Genomic DNA, 11997 nt, shown 5'->3' with positions numbered 1-11997 from the left:
TGTTTTTTAAAATTCCTCTATTCTGCCTGGATGAATTTTGTTTTTGTTTAAAACTATATCATTTCTTAAATTCCTTCAGGGAATTGAAGATTACAATGGTGACATGGATTTCAAAATAGCCGGCACCAATAAGGGAATAACCGCATTACAGGTATTTTAAACCTATTTTGTTTCACTTTTATAATATTTAAATAATGTCATGAATCAGTATTTATATAATTTTTTTACTTTTCCACGTCAGGCAGATATTAAATTACCTGGAATACCAATAAAAATTGTTATGGAGGCCATTCAACAAGCCTCAGGTAAGCTAGTGTGCCTGATTCTCTTTCCATCATTTTTCATTTATTCATGACAACTATAATTCCCATTAGACATATTAAAAATGGGCTTTTTATAAAGCACTGTTTTGGAAATGAAATTTCAAACCTTTATGAGAGACCAGAGAAAATTCAATTTTTATAAGTGACTCCCTAAGATAAGATTTATGGAGAAAGAGGGCTATAAGTAGAATTGTAAAGGTAATTAGGATATGAAGAGCTTTGATTATTAAGTTAAAGAATTTGGATTTTACTCCATAAAAACTAAGACTACTGCTATATCTTATCACATTTTTTTTATATATAGTTCACCTCTAAACAATGTGTGCTCAAACTGCACGGGTCCACTTATGCGTGGATTGTGTTTTGTTTCTGTGGGCTTTTTTTTTTAAAAAGTTGGCAACAAAAGCATTTATTTACAGCAGAAAGCATTTATTTTCTATTGCCCATTCCACCAGATGAACTGAAGGCAGCTGACACAGAGGTCATGTCTGCTACACTGAGTATCCTGAGTCCTGCTGAGGCAATTAGCAGCTCCTGCGGATGGGGGGGGGCATGACTGGGCAGGGCTGCAGATTACCCAGTGTGCTGAGAAGGTGGTCCCATCAAGCATCCAGGGCTGGCCAGCAGACTGGACTGAAGTGGAGAAACATGCCCAGAGGGAAGGGGTAGCACTGTATAGGAAGTCCCTGCACTAAGTCCTCTGTGCCTGTGGGGTTGGGAGGGGACCCATTCCCCACTATTGCACCTTGGCCCTGAAGCTTCCTGGAGACCAGCACACTCACATGTGGCCACAGGTATGAGTGTATGGCCATGGGTCAGTGGTACATGTCCATGCAGATGAAGCAGCATTACTATGCTTCCATGCAACTGTTGCAGCCCGCAGGCCACCCAGGGGTTGCCACTGCTGAGCCTAAGCCACCAGGCTGTGGAACTATGCCATCCCAGAGCCAGCCCCCTATCCCATGGCTATGCAAATATTTTTCAATAAATATACAGTACTGTAAATATATTTTCTATTCCTTATGGTTTCCTTTTTTTTTTTTTAAGATTTTATTTATTTCTTTGACAGAGAGAGATCAAAGCTGGCAGAGAGGCAGGAAGAGAGATGGGGGGGAAGCCCATTGAGCAGACAGCCCGATGCAAGGCTTGATCCCAGGACCCTGTGATCATGAGCTGAGCTGAAGGCAGAGGTTTAACCCACTGAGTCACCCAGGCACCCCTCTTTATGGTTGTCTTAAGGTTGTCTTAACCTTTTCTTTTCTCTAGTTTACTTTATTATAAGAATATCGAGTATAATAGATAAACATAAAAAATGTGTCACTTAACTGTTTTTTGTCACGAGTAAGGCTTCCAGTCAATACTAGGCTATTAGTAGTTAAGTTTTGGGGAATCAAAAGTTTTACACGAATTTTGTTCGTTCAGTTGTTCAAGGGTCAACTGTGATTATAGTTTTTATGTTTTTATCTCTTATAGTGGCAAAGAAGGATATACTACAGATTATGAACAAAACTATTTCAAAACCTCGAGCATCTAGAAAAGAAAATGGACCTGTTGTAGGTAATGTATTAAAGTTATTATTTATTAAGGTAAACATTAATATATGAAAGTATATTATTATATTTAAATTTCCTTTAACTCCATACACAAAACAAAAATATTTTAAAATATTTCTATAAATATTTTAAATTTGGGGAGGTATTTTTAGACATTAGAACTTACAGAAACTTGAGTCAAGTAACTATTTTTCTATTTCCCATGAAATAGTTTTACATGTGCATATGCAAAAAAAACAAATTTGATCAAGATGTTTTAGGTTCATATATGTATTTGAATTATTTACAGTTTGTCTTTACTACATTTTAGAAACTATTCAGGTTCCATTATCAAAACGGGCAAAATTTGTTGGACCAGGTGGATATCATTTAAAAAAGCTTCAGGCTGAAACAGGTAAGAGTTGTATGATGTTTGGGGGTTTTATTTTTTTATGTTTTTTTAGAGAGGAAGGGGAAAAGGGGGAGGGGGAGGAGAGAGAATCTGAAGCAGGCTCCATGTTTAGCATGGACCTCAACTTGAGGGCTTGATCTCACAAACCTGTATCATGACCTGAGCCAAAATCAAAAGTCAGACACTTAACCAACTGAGCCACCAGGTGCCCCAAGTTTGAGGGTTTTAATGGTAGGCCCCATAAGTTGCCATTTCATCTCCATTATATTCAAAAAATATGTTTGAGATATGTGAGAACAAGAGAAAAGAATATAATGCTGTCATGTCTTTAAGTTTTCTGTATGCCTCTTAATAAATCAGCAGTCATTCTTAACTAAATTCAAGAAGGGTGACCTAGAATTCATTGATTTCTTTGTGACATTTTAAAATTGAACATTCAGAAAAATCTTTAGTTTATCACTTCAGAGGATTTTGCTGTCATTTTCTATTCTGCTGTTTTTCACTTAGTCTTATTTAGACTTTTATTTGAAGAGTATGTGTAGAAATAGTATGCTTTGTTTTTTCTAGAAACAATCTTTGAGTTACCTAGTACTTACCAGCTTTGAGGTTACTGAAGGAAGGTGAGAAGCATAGTTGTCTTAGCCAGCGCTTTAGGTTGAGAAACTGACATGTCATCCCTCATCCATCTGTTCACGACTCTAGAGTAAGAGAAAGAAAAAGTGAGGAAAAGGTTACAGTATAGAAGCTACTCATAATTAAAAGAGCAAAACCAAATCTTCAAAAATTAGAACTTAAATGTGCTTTCTCCTACCAAACTCTTGAGCTCCAAGAACACAGAGATAGTGACTGACTGTTGTTTCCCCTGGCCAGAGTACAATGTCAGATACATAACAGGTGTGCAATGTGTTATATGTTGGTGAATGAATCTCTTCATTCCTAAAGCAATGAGTAAATATAACACAACTCTGCCCAGCTACTTATACGTCAGTCCCCTGCTCTCACATCTACTTTGTAAGACTAGGCTTCACTAAAGTGAGCAATTTAACTTTAATATGTTAAATTATCTTTTTAAAAGGAGTAACTGTTAGTCAGGTGGATGAAGAAACATTTTCTGTATTTGCACCAACACCAAGTGCTATGCATGAAGCAAGAGACTTCATTACTGAAATCTGCAAAGATGATGTAAGTTTAGATCTTATAATACTTACTTTTTTCTATATTTTTTTGCTTTTTATTCATCTTATGGCTTATTTTGCACTTACAGCAAGAGCACCAACTAGAATTTGGAGCAGTGTATACCGCCACAATAACTGAAATCAGGTAATATCAACCAATACACTATGCTGGGGTTTTTTTCTTTGTTTCTTTGTTTTTTTAAGATTTTATTTATCTGACAGATCACAAGTAGGCAGAGAGGTAGGGGGAAGCAGGCTCCCCACCTAGCAGAGAGCCCGATGTGGGGCCCTATCCCAGGACCCTGGGATCAGACTTGAGCCAAAGGCAGAGGCTTTAACCCACTGAGCCACGAGGTGCCCCCACTATGCTGTTTTTTGTAAGATTTATATTATAAGCACATGTTAACTTCATATTTGCATTATATATGTTGAAAATCTTAGGTATTTAGATTTTATGTCAATTACCTGCCACAAATTATTTTTAAGGTATAATTTATTTTCTATGCCAGTTTGTTGGTTTTCAGTAACATGATTCTGTGATTATAATTGTACTAATAGATTCTTCTAAGTGAATTGTTTCCTTGAACCAAATTTCCCACCACTTAAATTTTCCCAATAAACAGTAAAACAGGCCCAGATAGACCCAGCAGTGTTCCTTTTTCTTTTTCTAGTAGTGTTATGTTGGTATGTTTTAAAGATAGTACTACTTAATGCCTAATTAACATTTCTTTAAATGTCAATTTCAACCTCAAAGTATTTTTTATCAGCTAAAAAGACTGATTTTGGGGGGGGATGAGAAAATCCCCTCTCCTTTTTAAAAAAATATTTTATTTATTTATTTGAGAGAGAGAAAGGTAGCGAGAGGAAGCAGAGGCAGGGAAGAGAGGGAGAAACAGACTCCCCAGGAACAGGGAGCCCAATGCAGGGCTCAATCCCAGAGGACCCTGGGATCATAACTTGAGACAAAGGCAGACACTTCATAGACTGAGCCACCCAGGCACCCCTGAAAAATCCCCTTCTTAAGAAAAAAAATACATATATATATCAGATGTAGCCTGAGTGTTCAGAGCTATTTGAAATGAATAACAAAAGCCAATGGAATAATTTGTTTAATATCATAGGTGAAAAACTGAGAAATGAGATGGCTTATTTTAGTAGACTAGTGAAAAAAAGACAGATTTTGTAATGAAATAAATACCTTATTTTATCCAGCCCCCTTCCTTAAACCATTATTTAATAGGTTGATGATTCATCTACACTACTTTAAAATATTTAATGTCGTTTATCCCTCTCCTCCCCGTTCATGTTCTCTTTCACTCTCTCTCAAATAAAATCTTTTAAAAAATAAATAATTAATGTCATTTCAAAATGGGGAAATAGAGAATTATAGAAGAATATATAGTGTAAAAGCTTGTCATTACACAATGTTCCTTTATCTGTTCTCTGTCCTTTCATTTACAAATATTTAAATAACAGGGTGTAGGAGCTGGGTGGCTCAGACCATCTGCCTTCAGCTCAGGTCATGACCTGGGATTGAGCTCCTTGTCACGCTCACTGCTCTTCAGGGGAGTCTGCTTCTCCCTCTCCCTTACCCTGCTCATGCTCTCTCACTCTCTCAAATAAATTTTTTTTCTTTAAAGATTTTATTTATTCTTGACAGAGATCACAAGTAGGCAGAGAGGCAGGCAGAGAGAGAGAGAGGGAAGCAGGCTCCCCGCTGAGTAGAAAGCCTGATGCAGGGCTCAATCCCAGGACCCTGAGATCATGACCTGAGCTGAAGGCAGAGGCTTTAACCCACTAAGCCACCTAGGTGCCCCATAAATAAAATATTTTCTAAAAAATGTAAATCCAAGGTGTATGTTCAGTTAAAAAAATAAGTTTCTCTTTTAGGTATCCTTTTTACAATTGTGTGTGTGTTTACTTTGTTCTCTAATAAATACGTAATCAGTTTGATTATGAGTAGATACTCAGATACTGCTTTAATCAGGCTTATTTCCTTTCCTTTTCAGGGACACTGGAGTGATGGTTAAATTATATCCAAATATGACTGCAGTACTACTTCATAACACACAACTTGATCAACGAAAGGTAAAAACAAAACAATGTATTTTAAACCACCTTAAAATCATCATAGTGAAATTACCTGGGTTGTTGAGAATTGTGCACTTTGTCCACTTACTAGCCTAAATAAAAGCTGAAAATGACAGCAGTGTTGCTGACAGAAGGTTTTTACACTATTTAACACAGATATTTATGTTTGTCCTTACATGATGGAATAGAAACATTCTTGAGTTAACACATCGAGAGTTAACATGTAACAGTTACTTTTTAATAATACCTAGCTATGGCCCTTGTCTTCCCAACTTTCTTGGCCAACCAAGCATGGTAAGATAAAACTAAAAATATGAAACTATTCAAGAAAACTATAGGTACAGAGATTAATAGGAATGTTTAGTTTACCAAATATTGAAATATAAAGCTATACTGAATAAAACAGTGTATTATTGACCTAGAATTAGATAATTTATGCAACAGAAAATAGAGACCAGAAATTATCGTTATATAAATGGGAATATAATATATACTAAAAGTTGCATTTTTAGTCTGAAGAAAGAGAGATTATTTAATACATTGTATTGGAATAGCTGATTTTCATAAAACAGAATATCTCCTGTTTTATTTATTTTAGAAAGATTTATTTTAGAGAAAGAACCCAAGTGCTTGAGTGAGGGGAGGGGCAGAGGGAGAGAATCTCAGACTTCCCTGCTCAGTGCAGAGCACCACACAGGGCTCTTTTCTTACGACCCTGAGATCATGAACTGAGGTGAAATCAAGATTCAGATACTTAACTGACTGAGCCACCCAGGGGCTCCTGATATCATTTTAAAATACATGGCAAAATTACAATAAAGGTGAAAGGCAAGTACCAACTCAGGGGAAAAAGATGTATATAACAAATGAGAGAGGCTTCATATGCACAGGGTTTATGTGGATCAGTAAGAAAGGTCAACATCAACAGCAATTTTTTTTTTTAAAGATTTTATTTATTTATTTGACAGACAGAGATCACAAGTAAGCAGAGAGGCAGAGAGAGAGAGAGGAGGAAGCAGGCTCCCTGCTGAGCAGAGAGCCCGATGCGGGACTCGATCCCAGGACCCTGAGATCATGACCTGAGCCGAAGGCAGAGGCTTAACCCACTGAGCCACCCAGGCGCCCCTCAACAGCAATTTTTTTTTTTTTTTAAGATTTTATTTGTTTATTTGACAGAGAGAGACAGAGAGGTCACAAGTAGGCAGAGAGGCAGGCAGAGAGAGAGAGAGAGGGAGAAGCAGGCTCCCTGCCAAGGAGATAGCCCGATGTGGGGCTCGATTCCAGGACCCTGGGATCATGACCTGGGCCGAAGGCAGAGGCTTAACCCGCTGAGCCACCCAGGCGCCCCAACAGCAATTTTTTTAAATTAAAGATTTGTATATTACTTGTTTTTATTTTAGACAGAAAGCATGGGTGAGCAGGGGTTGGAACAGATGGAAAGGGAGAGAATCTCTAGCAGATTCCACACCGAGAACAGAGCCCAACACAGGGTTTGATTTCATGATGCTGGCATCATGGCCTGAGCTGAATTCTAGAGTTAGATGCTTAACCCACCAAGTCTTCCAGGCACCCCAACAGCAGGTGTTTTTTGTTTTTTTAAGATTTTATTTATTTGACCGATCACAAGTAGGCAGATAGGCAGACAGAGAGAGTGGGGGAAGCAGACTCCCCTGCTGAGCAGAGAGCCTGATGCGGGGCTCGATCCCAGGACCCTGAGACCATGACCCAAACAGAAGGCAGAGGCCCAACCCACTGGGCCACCCAGGCGCCCCAACAGCAGATTTTTTTAATGCAAATAAAACTAAGTTATCATTTTTCAACTTTCAGATAGTTGAAAATCCCCAATGTGGGTGAAAATATGGAAGAAAAAAATGGACATTCTCATACACTTGAGATACTGTTGTGGAAATGTAAATTGAGACAAACTGTTTGGAGAGTGTTTGATATATGTGTATGAGTACCTTTGGCCCTAGAAGTTCAACATTAGGACTTTATTCTGAAAGGATAATTTGAGTAACTACCTAATTGTTACAACACTGTAGTTACCTACAGAAAGGTTGAAAAAAATAGTGCACTGAATATCTATATACCTTACAGCTAGATTCAGTAATTACTAACATTTGCAATACCGGAATTTAAGGGGCACCTGGTTGGCTCAGTCAGTTAGAATCTGCCTTTAGCTCTGGTCATGATCTCAGGTCTGTGACCGAGCCCTGCATTGGGCTCTCTGCACCACAGTGAGTCTGCTTCTTCCTCTCTGCCCTACAAGCACTCTCACGCTTGCGTATGCTCCTTCTTGCTCCCCTCCCCAAGTAAATAAAGTCTTAAAAAAAAAATACTGGAATTTAAAATGAATTAAATGACTACCTTTAGGGGATCAGTTAAACAAATTATACAGTTTGAACATTCTACTGTTTCATTTGTTGATATAAAAGGATATCCTGAACATATTATTGAATGAAAAATCAACGTATTAGAAAACAGCAAGCTCAGTAAGGTCCATTTTTATAAATGGAGTACATACTAAGACATTTGAAGGGATACTTGTTAGAGTATCAGCAGTAGTTATCTAAAAAGTAGAGAGCTTTCGATGATTTTTGCTCTCACTTTAATGTGTATTTTAAGCCTTTGTAATCAACAGATTTTATAATCAGGAAAAACACTAAAACTTTCCACTTTAAAAAATGTGTACTGCTATGGATATTAAGAAATTATGCATAGCAACTAACAAATGAACATGTTCCCTTTCAGATTAAACATCCCACCGCCCTTGGATTAGAAGTTGGCCAAGAAATTCAGGTACTTGTATTCAACTTTTCAGCCTTAAAAGTTGTAAACTGTACTCCAAGTTTCAAATTTTTTTTTTTTCCAAAAAGCTGAAAGAATCAAATCAACATCTGTGATTTGTATTATGTGTTGTGCTTTTTTAACTTTAGGTTTGTTTTTAAACAAAGGATTTAGGTGTAATTCTTCCCCTTAGGGAGCTTGCAGTTTAGTTCGAATAGTAGTCCCCCCACTTTAGAACTTTTAAAAATGCATCAGGCCAGTAATAGCTATGCAGTGATGTGCAGATAGGACAGGAGAACTCTGAACACGTAACTCTGTTAAAGGCCTTGAATGACATAGTTAAGTTGAGACTTCAACTGGTTCATAGCTAGAAATTTTTGAGTTTAAAGAAAGCCATGTTGTTTGACCTTTTTATAGTTTTTTATGAATGTATAAAGGAAGTCATTGCCAGTCTGGTGGTGTTTGGTTTCTGTTTTACTTGGCCATACCACATTTTGTTCCAGCTATACCTATTACCCATGACTTGAGTAACCAAGGCTTCTAGTTTATTCCTAATCTGTAGTCCATTGTTCAAGGAGCCTCTAGGGAAGAGTAAGAACTAAGACCCAGTATCTGTATAAGGTTGTGTTTTTGCATGAGAAGGGACTTTAAAACTGCCACATTTCCCCCGACTTGGGTTGTCTAAAGTCAAGCCAAATAATTTCCAGTTTGATAGTCCTTTGGGGAATAGTGTGAATGACCTAACCATAATCCTGTATAGTTTATCGTACCCTTAGGCTCAGAAAGTCCTTGTCTAGAATCATTCACCATGGCTTTCACTGTTCTTCCAGTATAGGGACCTGACCTAGAGAAAATAAGAAAGCACAATTGAGTCTAACAGAAGATTTTAATAGAGCAACTAAATGCCTGTCTCTCTTCTTTTTCTTACAAGGGCTATTTAACCAAATTATATTTATTAGTATATATCTCTACTTAGTACTAAGCTGTGCTTTCAGGAAAGTAAAAACATTACTCATTGGGTTTTTTTGCACCATATAAATGTAAATATCTTCTAATTTGGATGTTGATCATTGTACTATGTAACTGTAAAGGTAAATTGGCTTCTTTAATACAGGTGAAATACTTTGGGCGTGATCCAGCTGACGGAAGAATGAGACTTTCTCGTAAAGTGCTACAGTCTCCAGCTACAAGTGTTGTCAAAACTCTAAATGACAGAAGCAGTATTGTAATGGGAGAATCTATTTCACAGTCATCATCTAATTCCACCCAGTGATTTTTTTTTTTTAAAGAGAATTCTAGAGTGATACTCTGTAGAGTAAAAATTCAGTACTATCTTCTAACGTGTAGATTTATATATAGTATAAATATATCCTAATGATTTGTATTAAAATGCACATTTTATGTGGTCTATTTTTTTATTTCAAGAGTTACCTATATTCTTATTTTTGTTTACATTACGAATCAATAAATATTATTAAAACTAAACCACTTATACATCTTTAAAAAGATTGCCCTTTAATTCCTATAATTCTGAAATACCTTAAAACCTCTGATATAATAGACCCCATTTGTTACCATAATGGATCTCTTCCTACCTTCTTTATCGTCTTGGTATAGAGTAGAGACAATCTACTCTTAGTCATCTAATGGCTCACCTCTGCACAAGAGCGGTATTTGGCTACCTCTGTCTTACAAACTGGGACTTGCCATATCAAAGCCAGTTTCTTTAGTACAGATCTGTTTTTAATGATATACCACCTTTCAAATTGGTCACAAAACCATAAATGTAGTGGAATAAATATTATAAATGGGATCCTAACTAGAATGAGGGAATACATTTTCCAAATTTAGAAAATATAATTTTTTAGAAAATATAGAAAAATCATTTACTTATCAAATAGAGTAAATGTTGCAAATGTATGGATGTTCTTGGTATAAAGGATGGGAAAAATCACGATTTTCAGCTAATGTTTGAAATAGTTCTATATAAAGGCTATTGACATAATTATTAGTAATAGCTATAAGATGTTCATTTTAATGATTTATTACATAATTCCACAAAAAAATGGCTAATGGAAGTCCTAATTTAGAATATGCAATCCTGTTAGAAATCTGATAAAATGTTTGTATATTCATGACTCATAAATAGTTTGTAAAATATTAACAATTTAGTCGGTCAAATATTTTTTTAAATATATATATTTTTAAGTCAGTAAACCCTGATTTTATAAACAGTGTGTAAAATAGTGTGGCAGGCACATTTTCTGAAATACTGAAGATTAACTGAAAATGACATTAAATATAAACTATATACTTTGTACATTTGGTTTTTCTCTAATAGTGACAAAAATCTTTCATTCTCACTTACCTTCTGTTTAAGACGTGAGCTTTAGGGCGCCTGGGTGGTTCAGTATAAGTGTCTAACCCTTGATTTCAGAGTCGTGAGTTCAAGCCCTGCATTGGGTTCCCCACTGGACATGGAATCTACTTAAAAAAAAAAAAAAAAAAAGACAAGCTTTAATGATAGCATTTCAAAATTGTAATTTATGTTTTTCTTAAGTTTTCTCTTTTCTTTTTCAAATGGCCTCCCAACTACTACTGGGAGAAAAATGAAGCAACTTCTTAAATTCTAGAGACCAGTGGTTCCAAAAAGTGACAATATAACCCACTAACCACAAACCATCAAAAAGATTCCATTTCCACTTAAACCAAGATCCCACACTTTATGTCTGAACTTTTATTTTTATCTTCATTCAAATCTTGGTAGTTTCCCTACTCTCCATAAAGTACTTCTGAAAGTGCAATTATATGCTAAAAACACCTTAACTAAAATTGAAATGCCATCTTTATAGTGCAGTGTGGGTACTTACAAAACTTTTTCCTTCATATTCTTTATTATTGACACTCCCCTGCCCATGAATTACAGTTTTTCATCTCTTACAGGATATTTTATATTTATAGATCAAAGATGTAGTAGTGTAAATATCAGTATCTTTCTTAGTTCAGTTCTGCCAAGCTTAGTATTCATTAATTCAATACTTACTATGTTCCACACACTATAATGTGTGCAAGGAATGCATTGGTAAACAAAACAGATCAAGTTCCAATGTTCACATTCTAGTGGATGGAAACTAATAGTAAAGTATATAAAATGTCAAGTGGTAGTAGTTTTTTAAAGAAAAACAAATGGGTGGGTAAAATTTTAGCAAATTTTATTAAAGAATACATGTCAAGAGAAGGGTACCAACATAAGCTAAAACAATTGGTGGGGGAGCGGTGAGAGATGGTAGGGATGATCACAGGGCCGTGAATTTATTTCACAGAAGCCAAGTCACTTTCCCTGTGGCTGACTGGCGCCATGATAGTACATCATTATGAACAAAGGCGTTCTTGCTCTACCCTTTGCTTTGGAGTCTCTTGACCTCTCATTTCTATTTTAGATACAACAGCATATTCTTACCTGCGAATGTTAATATACTGATTGATTTCTGGATGTTGACCATACTTATATCCCTGAGATAAATCAACCTTAATCATGGTATATGATCCTTCTAATGAACTGTTGAATTTGGTTTGCCAATATTTTGTTGAAGATTCTTGCATCTGTGTTCATCAGGGTTATTGGCCTGGATTCTTCTCCGTGGTATCCTTGTCTGAGAAGGATAGGTATTACATCT

The 11997-nt window shown here is 36.2% G+C and overlaps 1 protein-coding gene and 1 long non-coding RNA gene across 7 annotated transcripts in view; one reads left to right on the top strand and one right to left on the bottom strand.

Annotated features, from left to right (window-relative positions):
- The window catches only part of PNPT1 (polyribonucleotide nucleotidyltransferase 1), a 47124-nt gene extending 36484 nt beyond the window's left edge, over nt 1–10640 (top strand). For both annotated transcript variants that reach the window (XM_045077858.1, XM_004780302.3), the window contains 9 exons: nt 80–151; nt 242–305; nt 1797–1880; nt 2187–2270; nt 3343–3449; nt 3532–3587; nt 5452–5530; nt 8285–8332; nt 9435–10640. In XM_045077858.1, the coding sequence (XP_044933793.1) occupies nt 80–151; nt 242–305; nt 1797–1880; nt 2187–2270; nt 3343–3449; nt 3532–3587; nt 5452–5530; nt 8285–8332; nt 9435–9593 (753 nt within the window). In that variant the 3' untranslated portion in view covers nt 9594–10640. The remainder of the gene's footprint in view (nt 1–79; nt 152–241; nt 306–1796; nt 1881–2186; nt 2271–3342; nt 3450–3531; nt 3588–5451; nt 5531–8284; nt 8333–9434) is intronic.
- Nucleotides 1–11997, bottom strand: part of LOC106004474 — a 56552-nt gene that overhangs the window by 37995 nt on the left and 6560 nt on the right. For 4 of the 5 annotated variants that reach the window (XR_001177490.2, XR_001177491.2, XR_001177487.2 and 1 more), the window contains 3 exons: nt 10689–10804; nt 9091–9164; nt 2864–2965 (listed from right to left, as the gene is read on the bottom strand). This is a non-coding gene — a long non-coding RNA (uncharacterized LOC106004474). Of the gene's footprint in view, nt 1–2863; nt 2966–9090; nt 9165–10688; nt 10808–11997 lie in introns of all 5 variants that reach the window. The other variant, XR_001177489.2, reaches the window with a different exon arrangement.

The sequence above is a fragment of the Mustela putorius genome, unplaced genomic scaffold (assembly GCF_011764305.1).
Source record: "Mustela putorius furo isolate JIRA1106 unplaced genomic scaffold, ASM1176430v1.1 tig00000224_pilon_pilon_pilon, whole genome shotgun sequence".
NCBI lineage: Eukaryota > Metazoa > Chordata > Mammalia > Carnivora > Mustelidae > Mustela > Mustela putorius.
The sequence above is the reverse complement of the archived record's forward strand: the minus strand, read 5'-3'. Positions and strand labels throughout refer to the sequence as shown.